Below are 27,064 nucleotides of genomic sequence, written 5' to 3' on the forward strand. Positions count from 1 at the left end.
CACTTGAAGGGAGAAACAACTAGAAGCAAAGGATATTTAAGTTGTGTGCAGGAGGCTCCTGATTCAGATTCTGGGTAGCATCATGACACAAGTAAGAACGTTTGCAACAGGCTTCTGGGGTTATGATAGAGACAGCCAGGAGGATTGACAGGATTTTCCCCAAGCTTCAGGAAGGTTCAACCAAAGATATTGCCATGCAGAAAGTTGATGGATATCTGCCAGCTACCATTGTTGTCTGCCCATAAAGACACTTCTCTGTGTTGGCAGGTAAAGAGGGAAATGTGGCCACCTTTTTAATTCTTAAAGCTGTCTTCCCTTCATGTTTACTTCAACTGTCTGTCTTTAGCACATAAGAGAATTCTTGATCGTTACAAGCATACCTTTCTCTCCAGGCACTGTTTTCATTAAAATGCACACATGCCTGGATCCATGTGGTTATGAAAGCTAGGCCATTCAGCTTGATGTGAGTAGTGAAGAACAGGCCCTGGAAGATAAGAAGGGTAATACTAAGAAGCCCTTGAGCACTAATAATTAAATAGGCTGCATCTTGATCGGCTCTATGCAGAAAATGTCAGCAATTGCTTTATGTACACAGCAGGCACTGTGTTTTTTGGTCCATTTCAGTTCATGTAGTAAGTGGGGGCCAAAAAAGAGAGAGGGAGCTAACCTCAGTGTTGATTCCACTTGGCACACAGACAGTATTAAAGACCACCTAGAACTAGCTGTCATGATTATGAGAGTTAGCCAGCAGCCTGGGGATTAAGGGGTTAACTACACCTAGCCAGGTGGAGTGACCAATAGGAATGTAGGTGGGACTTTTCAAACTGGGACAAAGGAATTTGGGTTTTTTTCCTTTCTCCTTTTGTCTCTCTGGGAGAGTTCTCTGCAGCTTCAGAGAGGGACAAGCATGTATCTCTCTCTCTCTCCAAGACACCATTCTTCATTTTCTGTAAGTAGGGTAAAGTTTAGGTAGTTTCGTTAGGTTTTATTGTTTTAAGGATTGGGTATGGGATCTGAGATCTGGCACTGTTTAAAAGATGTTTTGGCTTTTCTTTGTAACTAAGTTCTAGGCCCATGGAGTTTCTCCATGAGTATATTTTGTTACCTCCCTATCTAGTCGTCATGGTTGCAACAGGAATATTGTTGTAATAATAAAAATTCTTTCTTTTCTTTTTATTAACCTGGCAGTGGCTAATTGTGTGCCTTGATTTTTATTTTAGGGGTAAGATTTCCCAAATGATCTTTCCCCTGATTTCTTTATCAACATTTGGGTGGTGTCAGCGGAAGTTTTATTCCCAAGATCTAGGGTTTTGAGATTTTGGGGGAATTTTTATACCAAAGCCTGGTAGATAAGGCTTTGGGGTACACTTGCTGGCCCCCACTTCTGCATTTATCATGCCAGAGTGGGGAAGGAGCCGTGACACTAGCGTCAGTCAAGAACTGATTCTATTTTACCCGTTTGTCTCATTTGAACATACAGCAATTGATTTCCCCTTTTCCTGCATGAGAGATCATTGAAGAGGGGCCTGGAAGTGGCTCAATTTTTCAGTTTACTGTTTGTTTATCCATTTTGGTCATTATTTTTCTTTCTATGCCTTTGTATATTCCCTTGAACATCTGCGCACTGGCTTATGAGGCCAAGCCACAGGGAAAATGCTTCTAAAGTAGACTCTGCTCTGGGAGAAAGATGAGGTTATAATACTTTATAAACATGATGAGGATGACATTAAAAGATCTATAGTTTAATTTATGTTCCTTGCTTTGTATAGCAGCATTGTTGCCATTGATTACCAGCATACTGTGGATAAGATGTTATTGAGGTGGCATCCGGTATTTGTGTGGCAGATGTTGATGCTGTTCTGTTTCTGACACTGTTACTGTGATTTAATTTGTAGGCTTAGATTGTGTTCAAAGATGTGGGCTTATATTATGCAGTCTTGTTATTCCACAGCTATAAAACACCTGTATTTCATATCATTCTGCTACAGTAACAAGTTGAGTGGGAAGAATTATGAGGAGGAACTGGTCTACACCAATTAAAAGAAAGGAATTGCCTTCCATTTGTGTGTCTGCAAGTTTTCCCGTATAATACCCTGAAAACAAGATTATGAAGTCCATCAGAAATATATTTCTCCAGTCATCTGTTATCTATAACTTTTTATTAAGAAGTTTGTTTAGTTAAGCTGTCTTGGCACATGGGGCCACGTTAGGAGCAACCCACAATAAAAGAAGAATTTCAGAATAAACAACAAAAGAGTATATATGAGCCTGAGTGAGACGTGTAATATACCGTATATTCCGGCGTACAAGACGACCTCTGATGTTAAAAAACATCCCCCCAAAATCGGGGGTCGTCTTGTACGCCGGATGCACCGCCGCCGGAGCCCCTCCGCGGCTTTGAAAGCCTCGGGGGAAGCCGGCGGGGGGGCATCCCAGGCGCGCATGGGCTGCCCCCCCGCCGGAGCCCCTCCGCGGCTTTGAAAGCCTCGGGGGAAGCCGGCGGCGGGGCATCCCAGGCGCGCATGGGCTGCCCCCCCGCCGGAGCCCCTCCGCGGCTTTGAAAGCCTCGGGGGAAGCCGGCGGCGGGGCATCCCAGGCGCGCATGGGCTGCCCCCCCGCCGGAGCCCCTCCGCGGCTTTGAAAGCCTCGGGGGAAGCCGGCGGCGGGGCATCCCAGGCGCGCATGGGCTGCCCCCCCGCCGGAGCCCCTCCGCGGCTTTGAAAGCCTCGGGGGAAGCCGGCGGGGGGGCAGCCCATGCGCGCCTGGGATGCCCCCCCGCCGGCTTCCCCCGAGGCTTTCAAAGCCTCGGAGGGGCTCCGGCGGGGGGGGGGGAGGGAGCCCAGGCGCTCCTGGCGGTTTTGCTCCCGGTGCCTCTGGTCTGCTGGGGACCATCTCCAGCAGACCAGGGACACCGGGAGCAAAGGAGGCGGAGGGGCGCTGGGGTATAAGATGAAACCCTATCTTTTAATTAAAAAGATAGGGGGTCGTCTTATACACCCAGTCGCCCTATACGCCGGAAAATACGGTAGGTGCTATGGGAGGGATACTGCTGTTGATCATTTAACTACTGAATCATCCTATACCATCAATGTATTGTTAGAATTCCTTAGTATGTTGAAAAGGTTTGTCTTTACATGGAATATTAGCACTTAATTTTGGTGATACACTTAAGACAGTTGGCATCACTTAATAGCTTAGGTTTAGAATTTTTTGAGTCAGGTCTGTCTTCATTCTGATTAATTCTATAATCATAGTTTAGCATCTGATAATTACAGGTCCAGGAGTGAACACGTCCCATCTCCCACTGAGAGAGCATTTTGATTTGCTCAAACCATGGTAGGCTGAGCAACAAGCCAAAGCAAGGGATGGATGTAGTACCCTGATTCAGTGTGGCACACAATTTAAATATGCAATCATGGTGATTCTAAGAAGGATACGTTTTAACAACCATGTCACATATTGTAACATGTTTTTCAGCTTTCAGTAGTACCACATAGTGACGTGCTATTTCATGATTAAACAAAAAAAATGATTTTATTTCTCTCTTGCAGATCATCAGAAATTGGAAAGGGAAGCTAGGATCTGTCGCCTTTTGAAGCATCCTAATATTGGTAAGAACATATAATCACTTTCTGAAGTGTGTGTGGGTGTGTGTGTGCGCGCGTTTGCGCACGCACGCAGAAATTAAGAGAAAATAGAGGATAGCTTCAAGGAGGTAAAAAGTTGGGGGAAGTTAAAGGAAACATCTGGAATAAAATGTTTCCTCATACAGCATCGTTCATTCCAACCTCATAATGCTCCCCTGAGGTGCTGTGTATTAGAGGTGGTCACTACCACACTAACTTCATCTCCTCGAGGTCGTGTATTGAGTTATTGTGACTTGTGTCCCTTTGAAGACTTACATAGATGGGCAAAATCCTTCCTCCTCTCACTGTTGTTCCTCTGCATTTAAGCGAGTACTGTAGGGAATGACACACATTTTGATTTGGTTTCCTTGTTTTCTTGAAAGTGCAAACCACTAGGAACAGATAACTTCGTAGGACATGAGGAATCACACTCCGTGGATAATTCAGGCATGGGTTTATCTGCCAGCAGTCTCTGTGCACATCTATGAATATATACTTCACTTGAGTCAACGTTAGTAAAAGGATGATAGTTTCCTTTCTTCCTCCCTCTTCTAACACACACATACATCGCATACAGGCAGTCCCCGGGTTACATGGATCCAACTTACATCGGATCCCTACTTACAAACGGGGTGAGGCAACCCCGCACTAGCTGCTTCCCCCCAGCAGACCAGGGAGACGCGAAGCTAGCGCGCTCCCCCCCCCCCCCCCCCAGCAGACCAGGGAGTCATGGAGCGGCTTTTCTCAGCAGACACCTCAGCTTGAGAATAAAGGACTGAGGGAAGTGAGGTGTGGGAGAATAAAACTGAGCTCTGGAGAAATGTTTGGCTAGAGTTTCTCCTACAATATGTATCAGTTCCGACTTACATACAAATTCATCTTAAGAACAAACCTACAGTCCCTATCTTGTACGTAACCCGGTGACTGCCTGTATATGTAAATGCTTTAGTCACAAAACTTAGTTTTGCCAAATAAGGCTGCTTATTGATTATAATTACGAATACTGAACAGTGTACTTGCAGCTGCCTAAAGTAGTCTTTGTCTCTTATTTTATATTAACATAATTGTGACTTGTTATGGCTATCTCCATAACCCAGCAGGAAAGGTATGATTTTTGTCTCATGCTTAGTAATATCTCCTCCCACCCTTAATGTCAATGTGTTTAAAAAAAAAAAAAAAAAAAAAAAAAACTACAGCTCAGAATGAAGATTAGAATCACTCAAAAATCCCTGTCAACATTTCAAACACTTTAGTCCTTAATCTGTATATATTTTTAGAACAATCATGTTCTGATACTGTACAGAGCATATTTGCTAGAAAGGATTCTACTAGAAAATTTTATTTTGCTAAGTGGAAATTCTGTATGGGTTGGTCAAAGATTTATAGCCCTGAGTGTCCTCTTATTTTGAACTGTATTCTTTCCCAAAAGATATCAGGTTTGTCCATCAGCTCCTTATGGGTCCACTTCGTAGCAATCAGTGTATTCCATCCACTGTAATAGAATTGCTCCATCTTCACACACTGATTAACAGATTTTTAGAAAGACCTAATCGGAACCTTTTTCTGCCCCTCCTCTGCCTCCCCCCCCCCCCCTCGCCCCCCCCAAAAAAAAATCAGTGGACTTAAATCTTGTTTCTCTTATCTGTGAAAGCTGCATTCCTGGTAGACATGAGTGGCCGGTTGCTAAGTGGGGGAAAGCACAGCCTTTCCAAAACACCAGCTTGGCACTGCCCACGTTCGGCACCCAGAAAGTCTGCTGTAGGAGTTCTGGGGGTGGAGTGTTGCTGCTCCCAGCACCTGCCTTCCCCGTGCTCCTGGCTGGGGAGACTGGAACCACCCGCCCTCCTCAGTGCTCTGGGGCTGGGGAGACTGGGGTCATGCGCCCGCCTGCTCCCCTCATGATGGTGGGGTGTGGTTTGGCTTCCATGGGGGTGGGGTCCCAGCAGAATGGGGGGGGTTTGGGGGCTTGCCTCCCCAGCTCTACTTTCACTGTCCACCCATGATAGACATCATTTTAGCCAAGAGGGTTGGTGAGCATGTTGTGCTGATGATGGATCTTCCTTAAACTATACTCCATAGGGACGGTTCCATTATGTTTGTATCTTAAATGCACCTCCCCGGTAGTTTCAGCTTTCCACCTGAACCAATCAGTTAATTTACACAGTCTTTCAGAAACCTCATACATCCACAGAAGAAAGCAGGCTCCCATTCCTGCTTTCAAGCAGTCCTGCCAGCTCCCTGTTCCCACTGTGGTGCTTCAGTCTTTGAAGTGTAGCAAGATGAGGGGCTCTTGCTACTTTTCAAAGGCTGAAGCGCTGCAGTGGGAACCAGTGCGAATGGGGACTGCTGTAGTCTCTGCTTGCGACATTTCCCCGCCATGTGTAGAGGGAGCAGCCTGCAGTGTCAAGCAGTCTGGGGCTGCAGTAGGCATGGAGCTCAGCCTGCCTGGGAGTGCTCGCAGGGCTGCTGGCCTGGAGATGCTTAGGTAAGTGCCTCCCAGCCAGAGCCTGCTTCTGGCACCTCAACCCCCTCCTCCAGATTACTATCCAAACTTTCTGCACCCCCTGCCCAAGGTTACACCTCTCTCCCAGATCCTGTACCCCCTCTTACCGCCTTCTCCTAGGCCAGAATCCTTTCCTGCACCCATACTCCCTCCTTGACTCTGCACCCAGTCCCCTGACCCAGGTCACAACCCCCTCCTTCACCCAAACTCTCTTGGACCTCACACCGTCTCCTTTACCCAGTCCCTTACCCCGTGTGCTCTTTTGCACCCACCCTCCATCCTAGACTCTGCACCCCCTCCCCTCACAGAAATGTGTGTCCGTTGACCACTTTACAAAATCGTGGAATGCCCCCCCCAAAAATCATTCCCCACCCCTATCTCTCCTTGTCTCCCCTACCCTACCACATCATTTTAAGGGCTACAAACCACCCTTATAGTGTCTTGCAGAAGGAAAGCTAACCAAACCCTTTATCTGTGTGTTTGGTTAATTATTTTATTACAAGAGTTCCAGCAGCTTCCTTTATACACTAATAGATTGTACACTAGATTCACTTAAAGCAGTGCTGGGTTTCTCAGATTCGTCCCACAATATGACGACTCTAGTGTAGCGAACACATCTTAGTGAATTTAGAATGGCTTTAATAAGTGTCTCAGTGAGCAAAGCGTCAAACATTTTGAGGGTTCTGCTAATCAGCATAGACGTCCTATGGCTCCCCAAACAATTACCTCTCCCTCAGTAGTATCCTCTCTAGTACTGTAGATGGGTTCTTTATGGAATGTCCAGAAGCCAAGAACCAGTAAAGTTGCTACTGGTGCAGCCAGATCTCTCTCTAACTGCCCCTGTAACCCCACCCTGCCTCAAACTCTCTAAAAGGAAGGTTGGTCCAGAAGGCAGAAAATCTTCCTTTCTTGTGCCAGGACATTGGGTCATCAGGACTGTCTATAAATACCTGAGACAGTCTCAGAAAAGTAGGACCCTTGGGAACTTGGGGCACATCTAAACTACATTCCTCTTTCAAAAGAGGAATGTAAATGAAACCAATTAAAAGTGCATAAGAAGCACAGATTTAAATATCCCGCGCTTCATTTGCATAATTGTGTCCAAGCGCTTTTCAGAAGAGGGTTTTTCGAAAGTGAAAGCGCAGTCTAGACAGGGTTCTTTTGGGGAAAAAACCCACCTTTTTCGAAAGAACCCGTGCTCATTTTTTTTCAGGAGCATGGGTTCTTTCGAAAAACATTTTTTTCCCCCCAAAGAATTCTGTCTAGACTGCACTTGCATTCTTGAAAAACTTTTTCAAAAAAGCGCTCGGACACGATTATGCAAATGAAGCATAGGATATTTAAATCCACGCTTCATTTGCACTTTTGATTTGTTTCATTTACATTACGCTTTTAAAAGAGGAATGTAGTCTAGACATAGCCTAAGAATAAGAGGAACATGCCCTCATTTAGGAACTCTGCTCATTTATGAAACTAGCATGTGCTGGTTAATAAGCTAACCACAAGCCAAACCAAGTTGGAAAGGACATGGTTTAAAATATTTGCCTAACAAGAGTGTTCTCATTGATCTTTTTACTTTTGAAATTTCTTCTGTAGATGCATTTTATATCACAAAATACTACTCAGACCACATCCTTCTACTCAGACCACATCCTTCTGTAAGCGTTTCATTTACATGGAGCCAGGGATAAACAGTGTTGGTGTTCTGCAAAGCAAAAGATTTCCACTTAATATGTAATGAAGTTCTTTGGTCTTAAGTAGCACAAAAGTAAATGTGACTATGAAAAATGTTAATTGAGTGGGAGATATGCACTCTTGACATTCACAATTCTCATGCACATGTAAACCATGATGTAACTTTTTAAGTTTAAGATATAAATGGCCAACGTTGTAAATTTTCAGTGAAGAAAATATCAGGGCTAGCAGTCTCCCTGTTTTGAAAAAGAAGCAAGTTATGGGTGATTAGAAATTAATTGGTCTTGAGATCACTTGAGATCACTTTTAACTGGAATTAAAGCTACATATTTTATTATTTCATAGACTGTTCTGAAAAACTTAGACAAAGTTGGTGAACAAAAAAGTTCATTAAAATCCAAACATGTTTAGGTCAAACATAACACTTCATTTGGCCAAAACAAAATCCTTTCTTTTGATTTTTTGAGATTTTTTTTAAAGACTTTTTAAATACAATTGAAGGAAACTCTGAAATTGTCATTTTGAATTAAAATGTCATTTTTAAAACATCTAAATAAATGTCTGGTTTTTCCAGATTTTTTCAACTAAGACAACTTGGTAAATTTTACCCAAATCTGAGAAATGTGTTGATCAACTTAAATATGCATTTTTCACCAAAATAAAATTTGGTTAAAACATTTCTGCTAGTGCTAGTTGTAATTAATTTAAAAGGGATGATTTTTTTTTAACCAGACCAGCTGGTGGGGAGGGAGGAAGGGGGATGACAAAGTTCTAATTTCCCACTTATTATGATTTATGTCCAGGTATAGGAAAAGAACATTATCCACTGGAGCCTGCCAGTTATTAGGGATAATTTAAAATATTTGTGTATACATGTGGTAACAAGATCCACATGGTAACTTAGTGTGCTGTAGGCCAATATGCTGTAGATTTACTCCTCACCTTGATAAGGATTAAGTGTCTGTGTGGGCAAGCCCTTGGAAATGCTTGAATAGATTTCTTTTGCAATACCAAAATGTTGTATATGGTGCAAAGAAAGTCTGACAGCATTCAACACTATCATTTCATCTGGTTTTATCTGCAGGTTCCAAGCAGCTTTATAATGTAATCTACATTTAAAAAAATATTATCATGTTTTTTAGAATCCTTATAGTTTACTACTAATTAGAGCCCCTTAGCTAGCAAAGCATGTAAGCATTAAATATGTGCTTAAGTGCTATTGATTTCAGTGAGCCACATATCAGCTTGTATGTGTGATTTTTAAGAGACCCTGTCAGCTTGAAAATGTGAGTAGTATCCATTTCCCCTGTGTGTCCCTTATTCCCATTGCCATTTCAGGTGGCTTTACAAGTATATTTTCCTTTTTTTTTTTTAAGTGCGCATTTCTCTGGTTGTATGAAAGGCCCACAGAAATCAAAAGAGAAGTGGTCTGTGATTAAATGAACTTTCACAAACTGAACACGCAATAAATCAGAAGGGAATTAACTTTGGGAGTTGCATAAACTATCCCAGTATTTTATGCTTCCTACCGCTGCTTCAAAGCAACCTGTCACCTTGGAGTTGTGGACTTGATACAGATCTTTCTGTAGTCAAGAGAGTATAGCCACTTGTTCAGTGTGAAAGGAAGACTCTTTCCACAACACTTTGTCAATCCTCTTTCGTTTCTTTCTCTAGTAAAATAAATTAATCCAAGCAGATTGCATCTAAGAGTGCCACAGAGACATTTCCCAATTGAAGTTTGGGAAATACAGTCTCGGAAGCATTACATAACCGCATGAAACATACATACACAGACCAGCAGCAAAAGCACAGTTTTATCTCTGTTACAATTTCTTAAAAAGGCCATCAAGATTATTGCCTGTTCTAATGTGGGTTGAAATTTTTTATGGTATTTTGTCTGAAATTCAATAAATCTAAGGTCATAAATCAGTGTGTGGCAGCTTACGTCAGTGGCAGTTGTCATGTACTGGAAATCTTTGAATTGACTGTGGGACTGGACATTGCAGAAAAGTAATATGCTTATTATCGTCAGAGGGGTAGCCGAGTTAGTCTGTAACAGAAAAACTTAAAAAACAACAAATAGTCTAGTAATACCTCAAAGACTAACAAAACATGTACATGGTATGAGCTTTCGTGGGCACAATCCACTTCTTCAGATGATGACAAAAGTCGTATGTTAATCTATTTGTCCCTACTTGCGCACTCAATCTTGTGAGGTGCTGAATTCTTCCTACAAAGTGACCTTGCTAAATGCTTTCATTGGAAATGTTTCAGGGGAATAAAATGTATTCTTGAACTGATGATCAAAAGGAATGAATTGGTAAGGAGGTTTTTAAAAGGATAGAAAATCTTTCACTACTAGGTTACTCGTTCTGATTCAGCCCATGAACTCTTGATGGCTGCTTAGCATTCTGTGTAATTAGAATAGTTCCTCAGGGCTAGGAATCAACATCCCCAAACCCATGACACTAATTAACAGTAATCAGGCATCTTTGGTGGGAGCTTAAGGAAAATGGAAGACCAGTAAATAAACTATAATGTTAATTACCTTCTGATCTCTAAAATTCATCCCTCCAGGTCATGGTAACAGATTACCATAGTAGCACACACTTTGGCTTTCATCTGACCCATGACACAATTAGTAACATCTTTCTGTAACAGAGTGCTGAGACCTGGCACCTATTGAAGTCTGGGAGCCAGGTGAGCACAAGCCTGCTCATGTCTGAAGACCTGTCCCCCAGTCTAAAGGGAGGAACTACTGGACCCTGGGTTCAGATATTAACAGGAGACAACTAGGGACACAGGTACAGAATCAGGGATCCATAGAAGGATATTGAGCAGAGAACCCTAGACAGTGCCCACTGCTCCTCAAAGGTGTCAGGAGCTAAATGTCTGCTGCCCAGAGGAACTTTCCTTGTGAGCTTAAAACAAGAGAGGAATGGAAGTAGATCCCTCTGGCTACTCAGTTTGCTGGGACAAAGGCCTGATTGAGGGAAGCTGGGGCTAACTGCTGGGGATCAGCCTGTTGGAGCTAACAAGCAAGTTAACCAATTAACTGAAAGAGGAGAAAGGTGCATAAGGTGGGTACTGCACAGTGAAAATGAATGGGTGAGTTGAGAGAGGATAGGAGGGCTAAGATAAAAGGAGGTTTAGTGGCAAAAGTGGATGTTGTTTGGATGTCACTGTGCATAGAATTGCTTTACTGGACTGTAAAGGGATAACACACAAAACTAAACATCATTGTTTATAAACTGGAGGTGCTAGAGCCATTTGTATGGGAAGATAGGAGCAGAGGGCCATGTCCTGTTACACATTAATATGGTAAAATGGAGGGTGTGTTTATTAGTCTGTACAAGAAATGTGTCCTCAACTTTGAAATGTGCCAGCACCATTATAAACTACTATAGCAAGAAAACAAAAATACTATACTGTACCAATGATTTTGTTTTTTTGCTATAGTAGTTTATAATGGTGCTGGTACATTTCAAAGTTGAGGACACATTTCTTGTACAGACTAATAAACACACCCTCCATTTTAATTGTGATCATAAACATCCAAAGGGACTCTCTAATGTAGATTAATACAGTTGTTGGGGGGAAAGCTATTTTTTATATACAGTTACACTTCAGATTACAGTAAAAGCATACCCATTATTGAGCTAAAAGCCCCCAAAGGACTTGTGCCATTTAATGTATGTTACATTTTCAGTTGTTGCATATGTCAGTGATTCCAATTTTGGCAGAGATTAGGACTTGTAGCAGAAATTCTGAAAGGAGAATAAGCCTCTTAATAATAAATACCTTTTATGTTTGTTTTCTGGTCTTTAACCTTCCAGTAAGTGCTGAATTCACAATGCTTGCTTAGCAATCAGAGAGCTCAAATCCTGCTGTGCCTCTGATTGCTAATCTGCAACTCCTGAAATTGTTTTCTGCTGTAACACTATGCTAGTACTCAATTCTTTGTTTCTTTTGGTGGTAACTTAGAATCCTGTGGTTCCCTTAATTATTTAGAAGAATCTTCACCCTTGCCCAGCTATCTTTAGTTTTTATAAGGCTAGCTTACACATCACAGTAACTAGTTGCAGCACAGAACCAGTTAAATGCTTCATGAGGATAGATGAAAAATGTGTTTATTTTCTCCTCACCTTACTATATCTCTTGGATCGTGAATATGAAACGTTAATCTGTTTTTTGACACACCCCTTCAATTTTAAATTCAGAATGTCTATGGCTACAGTTGTTATGAAATCATGCATAGCATTACATTCAAATACACAGTGGTAATAGACAATAAATGTCACCGATTTTGTAAGCCCTACAGCGACCGATAGAAAATACTGGACGGAGATTGACTTAAAAATTTATTCTGATTTTATACTAGCATAAAGTAGGAGTAGCTTGACCAAAGTCAGTAAATCCTATGTGTAAAACTGATGTGAGATATAAATCAGGCTCTGTGTTAGGGATGTAAAATCCCATTTAATTAGTTAACCAATTACATCGGGACAGGTGATGTGGGGGGGGGGGGGGGTGGGATGGGCTGGCTGGAGTGACCCTGTCTGCAGCACAGCTGGGAAAGCGGATGCTGTGGCTGGGATGAAGCTTCCCTGCCTGTATCAGCCCTGTGGATTGGAGAAGTCCCCTGCCTGTGGCAGGTTTGAAGGCTGATCCAGAGCCTACCGGTTAACCAGAATGACTAAACCTCACCCGGAAAGGGTGATGCTTCTGGTGAACCATTCACACCCCTGCTGGTTGTGTCCACATTCATGTACATGCAAGTTATTGTTATTTACTTTAAATCTCACATTTCCTTATTTTTCCACTTCATTACAAATAAAACAATACAAACGTCAGGAATCGTATTAATTTATTCTCCCCCCCCCCCCTTCCTCCTCATAAAAAAAGTTGTCATCTAGATAGCTATATGCTGGTCCCAAGAATATGTAGGACCATTTATTCTTTTACATAGCAGTCCTAAACCATGCGCTTCGGGCATCCATGAGACATAGTTTAACTTCCAGTGGCCTCCTCTTAATACCTATAGCAGTAGGATGGGATGGTTATTTTAGTTTTCTAGATTGCTTTCATTCGAGTAAGCTAAGATGCTGTCGTTTCTTTGATAAATAAAAGGATCATTTTCTTCTGGTGATTTTTTTTTTAAATTAATTCAACATGTTAAATTTCCTAGTTAATTTAAAAGCAATTTAAAGGTGTGTCTCAGAAGAGAGGAACTGGTGTTTTAGTCTGTTATGGGATGCTATTTAGAAGTATAGTGCAATAAAAATGAACAAATATAATGACAAGCAGCTACGAGAGATTATCCATGAACTTAGACACAATGTACTGTGACTGACAAGAAGATACAAGGGTATATAATGTGGCTCTTCTGCTAGTACATGAATGGGGTATCATATTCTTTTTATTACCTATACCTTAAATACAGGCTTCTTCATAAATTGATTGTTTGAGTTGTTATCCATAAAAGTTGCTAGTTAAGGGGTGGAGAACAGGAGGATTTAAGAAGGGGATTTGACTTCAGAGGCTTTAGCCTAGGAAGTTAATTTGGGCAAATGAATTAAACATTAGGTGAGCTCTTCTCCTTATGTAATAGCAGCCTTTTAAAGGTGTGGTGGTAGAGAGAGAAATCAGGAAAACAATAAGTTCAGTATCTTCAACAGTTTTGTGCTAGCCGATTTGTGGCTTTCATCACTGTCCCAACCAAGTGTATGTAGTTGTATAACAATAATGGTGTGCTCTGCCATTCTCTGTGTAGTGTCCACAATACAGTAATATGTAGACACTAAAGAAAAGCAGTGGACTAATTTTTCATTTCAGATTGGGACTTTAGATTGTATTCCAAAAGGATATTCATTCTTGGGGAGGGGAAGGGAAATTATCTAGGAGAAAGACACGACCCAGAAACCATTTATAGCCTCTCTTACATAGAGAGAAGGTGTGTGCAAAAAGGAGCACCCTTCATGTAAATTCTAAAATGACTAGGGATGGTATAATGTGGTAAATTTTTCTGCATTTACATGTTTACATGCAGGAAGGAAGCAGCTCCCTGGGAGCCAGTGCATGTGGGGAGCCGACTTTTAAGCAGGCTCCCCACGAGGAGCAGCTCCCATGGATCCTCCTGCTTCCCCCACTCCCCATGCTGCTGCCTTTCTATCAGATAGAGACGAAAGCATGGGTGTGGGGAGCCTGCATGTAACTCTGAAGGTTAACCGGCGAGCCCAGGCTCATCGATTAACTGTTTACGTGTTTACACATATCTAATGAGGGATACATAAGATTTCACTCCAGCAGTTGAGTACCAATCTGATATTGCACTCAGAACCTTCTGCTCCAAAAACATAACCCATTACACCAATGAGTTGAAAGAAAAATCTCATTTTAGTTGGAGTAATAGAGACTTTTGTTGTTGTAGGAAAAGGTCCAAAGGAAAACTGCATGTTTGTGGTTTATCCAGGAGCCATGATGTCTACGTGTTCGTATAACATGTGGTCATAGATTCACTGTGAACCATTTTCCAGTAAGATTTTATACAAGGTTTTAGAAGTAAAGATTTATTTCTTGTATGTTAAAGTATGTAATTAATATTAAAAATTTAGTCCATTTTCAAATCTGCAATGCAATTGCCAGTGTGAGGGCTTTGTTTTTTTTTTAAAGTGTATATCCCAGGTAAACAAAACAATAAATCAAATTGTAAGTGGAATGCAACAGTTTTTCAAAGTCTACTGATCTTACGTAACTGCAGCAAGGTCTTCAAGATAGTTATGTAAATTGGATTAGTCTATTTTATATTTTAAATCAGTAGCTATAAAAATAGTTTCACACTGGCTTTATGGAAGGAAAAAATGTGCAGAAGGTAGAAATAAAAATGTGAAAACAATTTCTAAAATTAAAGATTCTATGGTAGGTAGCTACAATTAGGCTGTGTAAACCCTCTAAAGTTTTGGTATGGGGGTTTATATTTTATCATGAGCTATATATGCCCACCGAGCCAAGGCTTATCAGCTCTCTTCTTAAGTGTTAGTGTAGTTGCACAATTTTATTGTATTGGCTCAAAGAAATAAGTAGAAAAGGAAAAGAAAAACATGCTTATGTGTAGCAGCATTACCAACCCTTCTGCTGCTTGCTGAGCTCTTAGAAGACATGTATGGATAAATTAGAGCTAAATAATAGCACAAAACACTGAGAGCTAGGACTGGCAGCTATAAGCAAACTTTACAGGAGTGTTGGGAAACTTGGCCGTACCCAGAAAGAGCGATCATCTGGCTACCTAAAATCTTGCCAGACCACGGATGTTGCCAGACCAGAAAGTGCCAGACTAGAGAGGTTTAACTTATACTTGTGATCTCCAGGGATATTGTGGCTGATAATTAACAAGCGTTGTGAGGTCAGGGTAAACTATTTTCTTTTTTCTAGAGAGCTGCAAGGGCCTCCATAGTCTCTATACAAATAAAGACAACAATAGGGATGTTAGAGTATAACTGAATAACTTTTTAACCAATATGCAGATGAGATTATCAGTTAATAGTGTTGGTTACATTCAACTGACTCCTGGGCGGGCAGATTCGCTGCAGCAGGGCAGGGTAAGAGCTGCAGGCTCCACTCTTGGGGTGAAGGCTTTACTACGGCAGCGAAGCCACCTCCCTGGGAGCGGACTGGGCAGCTCCTGCCAACCTGGCTCTTGGGAAGGGTGCTTCCCTGCGACTGGAAAATCTCCTTCCTGGGAGTGGAGTTGGCAGAGGCTGGAAGGCCCTGCTCCCAGTGAGGCTTCACTGTGGGCTCCGCTTATGTAAGTTTTATATTGCAGATCCCATAGTGTGTAACTGCTGAGACTTTCAGTGGTTACACAGTTCCCTATTTAACCGACTTTTAACATCCCTCATATGTATCATGTCATGACTTATGTACGTTTTGTTTTAGCTTTCAGTGGTCCTACTGAAAACAGTGAAGGCCCATAAAATCTAGTGAGAAGGCATTTCAGGCATTGCTTTTACCTGCATGGAATCTTTGTTGAGCAATTCTAGGTTTCTGCATGCAGTGGGAACAACTTGTTTATAACTTAAGATTGATTGTTATGAACAGATAATTAATGGCACTCATTATTTTCAGTGCAGAAATTATGGGTTATGGCAAGGTGGTGTTTGTGTGCCATGAATTACAAATTTGAAAAGTAAATTTCCTGCATCCGTCATTTGTCAGAAAAGATATCCCTGTATCTGCTGCTGCAGTTATAAATAATTTTGAGTGCTGCAGGTATAAGTAATTTTGAATTGGTTGATTATAATATACTTTCCTTAAAACATGCACAATGGCATTCTTACAATAACAGAACATTAGACTCCAAATAATTTTGAGGCATTTTATTTAGCACAATTTCCTTTTTGCTAACCAGTGGAAGGGGGAGGTAGAATCATTGAACACTAGAATTGGAATGAACCTTGAGGTGTCATCAAGTCCAGTCCCCCGCCCTCAGGGCAGGACCCAATATCATCTAGACCAGTGGTCCCCAACCTGTGGAGGTTGCCGGGCGCCAGGGGCCGTGGCGGTTCGCCTGCCGGGGGCGGGGACGGAGGCGGGGCCCCCCATAGCCACGCCCGGGGCCACCTCCAAGGGCCACGCGCCCGGGGCCTGCGCCCCCTCTCACTCAAGCTCCGTGCGCCCGGGGCCGGCCCCCCCCTCCTCCAAGCGCCCGGGGCCGGGGCCAGCGCCCCCTCCCCCCCCAAGCTTTGCGCACCCAGGGCCGGCGCCCCCTCCCCCCCAAGCGCCGCGCACCCGGGGCCGGTGCCCCCCAAGTGTCCGGGGCTGGCGCTCACCATGCGCCTGGAGCCAGCTCCGGCACTGTGCATGTGCCACGTGCCCAGGGCCAGGCCAGCCCCGAGTACGTGGCGGGTGCACACGAATGCCCCGGCGCCCGCGGGCACTGTGTTGGGGACCACGGATCTAGACCATCACTGATGCCTATCTAACCTGCTCTTAAATACCGAGAGAGAGAGAGAGATCCACAACCTCCCTAGACGACTTATTCCAGTGTTTAACCACCCTGACAGTTAGGAAGCTTTTCCTGATGTCCAACCAAAACCTCCCTTGCTGCGGTTTAAGCCCATTGCTGCTTGTCCTATCCTCAGAGGCAAAGGAGAACAATTTTTCTCCCTGCCCCGTGACACCCTTTTAGATACCTGAAAAAACAACAACAATGAAATAGTGTATAAAGTACATTTGTAGCATTCCCGCATTCTTTTCTTTGTCATTGGTAATTGTGATAAAATGTAACATTAATTCTTGCTTGTAGTGTAATTTCATTAGAATTTGTAAACAGAATGCCTGGCATCTCTGAATGTACTTTCCAACTGATTGACAAATGGCTTTTTTAAAGTGTAGAACCTGTGGACTAACTTGGTTTTTGTTTGTGCCTTGCACAGAACTCCCTTCCGTTCTTTTTAATTTAAAATTACCCTTTCATTTAGGCTTTCTGTCCCACAGAGTACACATTTCATCAGAGAAATTCATTCGTGACTCCAGTGTATTTGGGAGCCAGCATATGAAAGGGTGACTTCTGGATATAAAAAAGAAATTTTATACAGAAATTAGTGAATAAAAAATGTTTTTACCATGATGAAAGTGGAAAAAATACTTTGTGGGAGGGAACATTTCCCCTGCCATATTTTCCATCTTTCTCCCCTTTTCTAAAAACTGGGAAATACTTTTATAAAAGTCGCCTCATAATAAAATGTAAGCGAAGTTTTTGTTTTAGTTTCTTAAAGGATTTTTTTTTGTTTTTGCACTCTTGGATTTGCATTAGACTCTATCAAATGTAAAATAATCTAACACTTTTATCTTGGTCTTCAGCTCTACTATACTCTAGGCTTTTAAGTACAAGCCTCTCAATGCCACATAATTATTGGTAGCAATTTTCTGCATACTAAACACATACTTTAGTGAGAATTTTATCTCTATCAGTCACAAGTAAATTATAATCTACTGCCTTTTTCTTATTTTGAAAAGCTCATCTCACTCATTTGAGGGTAATTGGGTTCAGGGAAAGAACTACTGGAAGAAATTTCATTTTGGTATTTAGCAAATATCAGTGAAACATATGCCAATTCTTGAATTTTGTAGGACTGAGGACATGTTGGAACACTGGGACTTGGTTTAACAATCTTGAACAAGCATAAAGACACACATGTCAATATTTGCCACTTGATAATGTGCTAGAGCTGCTAACCTACAGCTCTGTTTGTATAGAAATACAGTACTACCAGTTTTCAGTAGCAGGAATCACTCACTTTCTATTACACTGCTCTACAGCCAAAATGCTTCTGAAATAAATGTAGTCAAACTTTACTAATTCTGGGTCACTGAGAACGAAAATGATGCTTGAAATTGTTGATTTGCTCTAGTTTTCAAGATATGCTATTGGGTCAGTATATATAACCCTTGACTTGCGAATGGCGTAGGATAATTGAGTTATAAAAGGAAGGGATCTCAATTTAAAACAGAAATGACTAAAATACATCTTTGACTGGATATATGAATAAATCTATCACTGGGTTTGGACAGTACTTGATTTTTAGGCAAAACAATGAATAATGCAATCTGAAGCTGGTATTGCGTCATACATGATATGAATTGCATCATGTTATTCCTAGAAGTCATGGATAATGCAATCATAACGAAGCTTGCATCACTCTGCTGAACAAATTCCTCTATATCAGCTCTAGAAATCATACAGTGTCGTGCTCTCATGTCAGTATTTGATTTTGCAAAGGGACACATTTCTGTTTAGCCAAAGTGAGCAGAGATGCCTCTTTCTTGTGTGAACAGTGCAGATAACTTCTGCTATGTTTGTGGTGAAGTGATTTTTGCATCACAAAAGCTCAGTAAAATTGGCTGCAAAATTGGAGATCAGGACAAGAGGTGGGCCCCACACATATGCTGCAACACTTGTGCAACAAATCTTCGCCAGTGGTTGAACAGGAAAAGAAAACCTATGCCTTTTGCAGTGCCAATGATTTGGAGAGAGCCAACAGATCATACCAGCAATTGTTACTTCTGCATGGTGCCTCCAGTTGGGAAAGGTGTGTCAAAGAAGAAAAAGTGGACTGTGCATTATCCAAATATTCCATCGGCTATATACCCAGTACCCCATGGAGAAGGACTGCCAGTTCCTGATGCACCAGAATCACTCACTTGAGTCAGATGAGGATGAGGAAGAGGATGAAACTTCTGGTCCTGAACCATCAATGTCACAGGACCCACATTTTCTCCCATCCTCCTCCTCCTCTGAACCACACCTCATAACACAAGGTGAACTGAATGACCTTGTCAGGGATTTGGAACTACCCAAGAGTAAGGCAGAGCTGTTGGGCTCCAGACTACAGCAGTGGAATCTCCTGGCAGGTGGTGATAGGGTTTCCATGTTCCGTGACTGTCAAAAGGATCTTGTCTCATTCTTCTTCATGGAAGGTGATCTTGTAGCCTGCAACAATATCGATGGTGTGATGGCAGCCCTCAACATGGTTCACGATCCAGATGAGTGGAGACTGTTCATTGATTCATCGAAGACGAGTCTTAAAGTTGTTTTGCTGCATAATGGCAATGTTTTGCCATCAGTTCCAGTTGGTCATGCAGTCCATATGAAGGAAACCTATGACAACATGAAACAACTTTTGAGGTGCATAAACTATGACCAACATCAGTGGCAGCTTTGTGATGATTTGAAGGTTGTTGCTTTCTTTCTTGGTCTGCAGACTGGATACACAAAGTACAGCTGTTTTCTCTGCGAATGGGATAGTCATGCAAGAGATTCCCACTACATCAAGATAGATTGGCCACTCCGACAGTCATTGGAGCCTGGGAGGAAAAGTGTTCAGCGTCCACCATTTGTTGAATCAAGGAAGATTTTGTTCCCACCCTTACACATCAAGCTGGGTCTGATGAAGAACTTTGTCAAGGCCATGGACAAAACACAAGCAGCTTTCAAGTACCTCCGTGGAAAATGTCCAAGGTTAAGTGAAGCTAAGATAAAGGAAGGTGTCTTTGTTGGTCCTCAGATTCGTGAACTTCTTCGAGATGATGCATTTGTCCATGCACTGCATGGCAAGGAAAAGACGGCATGGAAAGCCTTCCAGTTAGTGGCAATAAATTTTCTCGGAAACAACAAGGCAGACGACTACAGGTTGTTGGTTGAAAAGCTCCTCGAGGCATACAAAAGCCTTGGTTGCAACATGTCACTAAAGATACATTTTTTTTGCACTCTCATCTAGATTTTTTTTCCACCGAACTGCAGAGCAGTGAGCGACGAGCACGGCGAGCGATTTCACCAGGACATTGCAACAATGGAGAAATGCTATCAGGGCAAATGGAGCCCATCGTTGCTTGCAGTCTATTGCTGGACAGTGACAAGAGATGCTCCATTTAATGAATACAAGAGACAAGCTGAGAAGCGCCGAGTAGACACTGAATAGGACTAAACTATGTTCATAATAGTTTTTTGCCTTTTGTTTCATAATACATTTTATTTATATAACCCTTTTGCTGATTTTTAAAGTGTTACATGAAAAGGACAGGTGAAATATTATCATGTAAAGTAACCATAAACACATGAAAAGACCTAGGTTTACAATTTATGATTAAAACTCTATCTACACAATATACATAGACGTAAAATGTAAAAACTTAAATATCTTGGAAACAGTAGCCAATCAGTTGATTTAATTGTCATATTTGAATTCAGCACATTAAAATACATAAATAGCACATTTTATCTCTGAAGCAGATGACTTCTAAAAAATTGTAGACCAGTGTTATTGGGGTGGGGGAGTCCTGCTCTCAACATTCAGTATTTCCAGATTCCTTTCAAAAAGAGGATGCCATGGAAGCTAACTCTGGAAGCATTTCCTTGGTCGTATAGGTTGGTTAGTTTCAAATATCCTAATTTTCTGGTTTTCCTGTATTTCTGTCCAAGGGCCGTTGATTTAATGCTGTAAATGATGATCGATGTCTTGTATAAGAAAGTAGCTAGATATTATACTTTGTGACAAATCTCCCATTTCCAAATGGGAAAGTTTCGAAGACCAAAATTTTCTTCTGTATACAAAAGTAATCTTACAAGCAGTGGCAGTACAAACTTCACCTCAGTGGTGTCCCCCAAGTCGTTTTCTGGATGGTCCACCTCTGGGGAGAAAAAGCATAGTATGGCTTCCATCTAGTCAGTCTGTGACACATGTGGTGGCTTTTGTGAATGACACCTGTCTACTAGAAACAACAGTACATTTCAAAAGAGTCATCAAGCAGTTAGGGATGTGAAACTGGTTAACCAGAAAGCCTTACTGTTAATGGCTGAGACTTGCCAGTTGAGCTTAACTGGTGAGGGCTGAAGCAACTCTCTGCCAGCTGTGGACAAAGGGTTGCTTCAGTTGTCTGGAGAATCCCCTATCCACAGTGGACCCAGGCTCCCTGCAGACAGGAGCTGCTCCAGCAGCCAGAGCAGCCTTTATCTGCACCAAACCCTTTGCAAGCAGGGTCTGCTCTGGTCTGGCTGGAGCAGCCCTTGCCTGTGGTGGGGGAGCGCTGCTCCAGCCCACTCTTTCTCCCGTTAACAAGTTAAATAATATGTTTTAACTAGTTAATCAGGACTTTAAATCCCTACAAGCAGCATTGGATTGTAATACCTCCATATCCAAGTCTATATTCACTCAACAGCAACCTTCCTCAGGCTATTATTTTTAATAACTAAAAGAAAATCATTGACATTACTTAGGGATGTGTTAAAGCAGGTAATTGGGTAACCATGTAACTGCTGAAAGTCTCAGAGGTTACATGTACCTGCCACACAGGGCAGCTGCTGGCTTCTGCCTGCTGCCCTGTTCTTGGGGAGCCACTTGCTGCTCCATGCTGCTGTCTCTAATACAGAGGCAGTGGTGAAGGGCAGCAGCCAGCTCCCCAGGAACTGGTGTGCACTGGCTCCTGCCTGTAGCCCCACTCATATGGAGCTGGCTGCCATCCTCACGCTACTGGTTGCATGCAGTGGCAGCCAGTTCCCCAGGAGCAGGACAGGAGCATGCATATAACCATGAACAGTAACAGATAAGCCCAGGCTTATCCGTTAATCATTTAAACGGTTATACTTTTACATCCCTAATTGACACATGGATGTAACTCCATCCCAAACTTCTTCTGAAGGAATATAATCTTTCTCATTCTGTGTGGAAGTTGTGCCGGTATAGTAAGTGTTCATATTCCTGTGCTCAGTGACAACGTTTTTTGGTGGCTGAATTTATTTCATATATCACATTAGGGTACTAAGGACTCCATGCTTGTAAAAATGAACAGACTCTTTGAGACTGGCTAATGAGTTAAGCTGCATCTGTTTCTAACTCCACTTTGCCCTCTCGCTGTCCCTCTTCTTGCAATGTGCCCATACATATTATGTGGTTAAAATGCTGAACAGCGTTCATAGTGACTGGCCTTTTTTTTTATGTTGAGGATATTCTGGTGTTTTACTGTTTCCATGGCAGCAGGTTCTACATTCCAGCTGGAATCAAACTGTTTATCGATCCAAGAGCCTAGTGACAAATCTGGCAGAGTGTATAGCTGGCAGTCTTTTACAGTGCATGAATATTTTGGGTCTTTGGATATGCCAAAATCCCCTTGGAGATATCCTTCTCCTCACTGGAAGCTTCTATGCCCTCAGTCCTACGCCCTCAGTCCTTGAATGTACCACTGCATTTTTCTTCTTGGGGAAGTTGCGGCATTGGGACATAAGGTGGCTATGCTGCCTATATTTCTTGCATGACAGCTCATTGGATTACATTTTTCTTTTATGCTGCACACTGGATCATGTATGCCTACATTTTTGGTCAATCTATCTCTGTCCTATTTCCTGGATTCCTTGAGCTTGAGTCTGTGAACTTGCTTTATGCTAATAGTGGTCATTGTTCTGATACATTCCCTGGCTCAGTTGTCCTTCATATTTGGAGGAATTTCTCTAGGGTTAGATCTGTTTTCTCTATAATTTCTTTTATAAATTGGAATCACTGGAATCCCTTCTGAGCTGCATCTTTAATTAGGGATTAAATTTTCAGCTCTATCATGTAAGTGTCTCTTCTTTTTTCTGTTTCTTGGTTTTGTGTTTTAAAAAAGTCTAATTCTGTCTGGGGCCATAGTACACATCAGACGACTTCATCTGCTGTTCCAGTGTTTTGGGAATTATACTTGGCAACAGTAACACATTCACTTCTTATCCCTTTTTACCAAAGATATAATAAAAAAGCTTTACCTTTATATATCTTATTCCCTTTGATAAGCTCCATATACTGACTGAAGTCTTGCTTCTACTGTTCTCATGCTCATACCAAGTATTTTCATCTGTAAACCCAACATTCTCAAGAATTTAACTCCTTCCATGCTTCCTGTTTGCTCTGTTTCTGAATACTACTAGGGTTGTCAGGTGTCCGGTTTTCACATGGACTGTCCATTATTCAGGTCCCCCGTCCGGTTAAAAAAACCCAGAAAATACTGGACATAGGAAATACCGGACATTTCACATTTCCCTTGGATGGAATTCTGACAATTTTCCCCTGCTGCATCTGGCGGGGGAGTGAGGAGTGTGGGGCCATTTAAAGGCGCAGCGGCTGTGTGAGGTGTGGGATGGGTTTTTTGTTTTGTTTTTGTGCTTAACAACTTTGTTGTTTCTCCCTCCTCCCCCGGTGTGGTTTTTTTTGGGGTGGGGGGAGGGCGTCTTTGAACCCTAAGTACTACTTTTATTCTGTGAGTAACACTCTTCATTGTTGTGTGTCTCATTACTGACCACTGCTATTATATTTTGTGAAACATTTCTGGGAATATGAAAGGACCCATGTTTCTAAAACTAAACTGTCTATTAAAGAATCTGTATGCAGAGATTCTGAAGCTGCAGCTTGCATTTAGGCCTTGTGCCCTTCCTGGTGCCACCTACATACTCTTCTTACCTGTAGGTTCTTCCCTTACAAGTTCTATGTAGGTTGCTACAGAGCTAATAAATTTCCACCCCCCACAGTGAGCAGAAGTTGAAGTATGATATTTTTTCATCACAAGCCAGCAGTTTGTCAGCTGTTAGTTTAATATCCCTTTCCTGGCCTCATTTAAACTTTTTCAGTCATATGGAATCATCACTCTTTTGCACAGTGCCATGCCATAAAAATCAAGTTATTTATAGTTGTCTAAGGTTCTGGACAACAGTGGCAGAAAATGTCTATGATAGTTCATTGAAACAGAGGGAGCCATGCTGACTCAGGAATTTACACAGAATGGCCAGCATTTGAGCCCAATAGGCGGTGCTAGAATGACACCATTATGGAAATAGTCCAGCTGACTGCAGCACTTCATAACTCTCAATCTTACGCTTTATTAAGTTATTGGAAAAATCCTGCTGCTTAGATGTCATTTTGATTGATTCTAGGAGCATTTAGTTATCTAGGTTAGTGGAAATTTTCTGTTCACTATTCTTGACCTTGACTGGAACTTGACGGCAAGGAAGCCTCCTTGGAAGAAGGGGAACAAATATAGAAACTATTTGTAAGGTGTGGGGGTTGGATTTTTTTGTCTCTTAAATCTTTCAGACAGGCATCCTACTGCCTTCAAGGATGTATAGACTCTGCATAAGATTCTGAAATATCACACTGAAAAGACTATGAAGTAAACCATTTTTTATTCTAGGCATTGTTTATTGGCTGCTCTGATCACTAAAGGGAAGGGGAAACAGAGAAATTCTTTCCCATGCAATCTCTATGAAAACTCAGGCTTGGTATAGCCACTAATCTTGGCATTAGTTAGTGGCTAGTTACTAGTGTTATCTAGAACCACTTCCTTGTACTGCTGCAGAGATTTTATCCTGCTGCTTGTAGAAAGGAAAGAGGCTCCCTGTTTTCCCATCACTTTTCCTGAATCCCTTTGTTCACTAATATGACACAGAGCTGGATTCTGAAAGCCCTGTGTATTTCTGGTGGTTTGTATATTAAAATATGAATCTTCATAATGTTTATTTTCAAAGAAACATTTGGAATCTGTTTACACCCACACTACTTGTGTATGGAAGAGTTTTATTAAGCAGTCACAAATATTAGGGATGCAAAATCCTATTTAAACAGTTAACTAGATAAAAGTTTGCTTCAGCCCCTGCTGGTTAACCATAATTGGTTAACTGGTAAACCATTCACATCCCAAATACATGCTACCGTTAATTGACTAGAAGCCATCTTAAAGGACAACCACATTGGTTGTGTGTACACACACACAGAAAATGACAGTCCTGGCCTCCATGACTTGACAGTATAGTATGCAAATAAGGATAAGCATGCATACATAAACATATATGACATTGAAGAAAGTAAAGCTTTGAGTTCTAAACATACTTTTTGAATGAAAAGGATCTTTGAATGTAAAGTTTGCTAGACTTCAGTACCTACAAAGCACCCCTTGTAAAGAAGAAAAACAGCTTGTTTTGAGGCAAATATAAAGATAAGAACATAACTGAAATTCGTGTCCCGACAAATATAGATTGCAAGGACCTTTATGTAATCAGATATAGGCAATCTGAAATTGCTATCTCTTGAAGGATACAAGCTCGGACTGAAACTATAGCATAGTTTTGTGATTAAAGTCTGATCCTTTGCTCATATGAGCTAGTTTTTTGTTGTTTCAAGCCACCAGTCTCTGAACATTCACATTTAAAAATCAGCAGGCGTTGTGCTCTAGAGGACAAATCTGTCTGTTAAGAATTATTTTTCCAGCTCCATTATTTATTTAGACTACATTAGTGCCTGAGTTGCCCAATTATTGATTAGGGTCCCATTGGACTGTACGAACAAAGAGACAGCCCTGCCTAGAAGAATTTATAGTGTAAGTATAAAATGATATACAAGTTGAACCTCTCTAGCCCAGCATCCTCTGGACTTAACCAATACTGAACCAGAAAATTTGTCGAACCGTGGGAGGTCAGTATTGTCTAGCAGCATTATCAAAGCTTAAACTGTTTAATGGACTATTAGAAGACATTTAGGAGTAAAGTAGAGCTAAGTAACAGCACAGCACCAGGACTGGTGGCTGTAAATAAACTTTATGGGACCCCGGGACACTTGACCACACCCATGGTAAGTGGGCATCCAGCTAACTAAAATCATGTTAGGCCAGAGAGTGCTGGACTAGAGAAGTTCAACTTGTACCTGTATTAGGAATGGTGCATTATAGAATACGTGGTTGTGAGCTCTTAGGTTACTTTGGACACAGTACAAAAGCCAAGTACTTTCAGATTCCAAGAAATGTAGTTGTCTCAACAACCCCAATCTCTGCTTTACCCTCCTCCTCCCCATTTTGAAAGTGATACACTGTACTTTGGCTTTGAAAATTTAGAAAAGCTAAGTAGTTATAAGGTGTGGTGTTGTACTACAGACATATGGATCTGGAATGTGACTAGTCAAGTGAGTAATTGCTTACCAATACGAGAAGTTCCTAATCTCACTTAACAAAAGAAAGTTCTCAGAACATAGGCTATAATTAAGGCTGTGATGATAGTGTACTCAATTCATAATTTTGTCATGAAACTATGTGGAGTCACAACTAAGTTAAAGATTTAAAGGAGAGTCTCCTCTTTATTTTTTAAAGGTTATGTTTCTAGCCAGTATAGTTTCAGAAGAAAGCTTCAAAATGTGACCAAGTGAATGTAAAAACTTAAAACAACCAACCCTAGTGATTTTTGAATGCTTGGGGACTACACCAATAAAATTGATGAAAGAACTACAAAGATTCAGGTCTAGATCCCAGTTCAGCAAGTTGTTTAAGCAAGTGCCTATCTATAAGCATTTGAGCAGTCCCACTATGCTTAAAATTAGAAATATGCTTAAGCACTTGGCTAAAATTGGCCCTAATAATAATTTGGAAGAATTGTAACTGTCCATGTAACAATTTTAATCCCCTCCTTTATCAGATATGTTTCTTGCAAAGTGATAGTTAAATGCAGAAGACATTCAACAATCTATTGTAGTCTATTTGATAATCAGGATATATGTTCCTTTCAGAAGCTTGACACATACTCAAATGACTGGCAAGATCCCAGTTTAGAAAGCTACTTTTCTGGCTATTGTATTCATTGCAATAGTATATTTAGCTGTAAAAATTCTCACATATAATGACAAAGCAACAATTAACTATCAGACACAACTATGCCAACAACAGACTTTAATTGCTCTTA

At 41.5% G+C, this 27,064-nt stretch overlaps 1 protein-coding gene across 42 annotated transcripts in view; it reads left to right on the plus strand.

Moving 5' to 3' along the window:
- CAMK2D (calcium/calmodulin dependent protein kinase II delta) overlaps window positions 1-27,064 on the plus strand; it is a 262,249-nt gene that overhangs the window by 99,543 nt on the left and 135,642 nt on the right. For all 42 annotated transcript variants that reach the window (XM_089778016.1, XM_089778037.1, XM_075929800.2 and 39 more), the window contains exon 3: window positions 3,552-3,611. In XM_089778016.1, the coding sequence (XP_089634142.1) occupies window positions 3,552-3,611 (60 nt within the window). The remainder of the gene's footprint in view (window positions 1-3,551; window positions 3,612-27,064) is intronic.

The sequence above is a fragment of the Pelodiscus sinensis genome, chromosome 4 (assembly GCF_052426305.1).
Source record: "Pelodiscus sinensis isolate ZL-2025 chromosome 4, ASM5242630v1, whole genome shotgun sequence".
Lineage (NCBI taxonomy): Eukaryota > Metazoa > Chordata > Testudines > Trionychidae > Pelodiscus > Pelodiscus sinensis.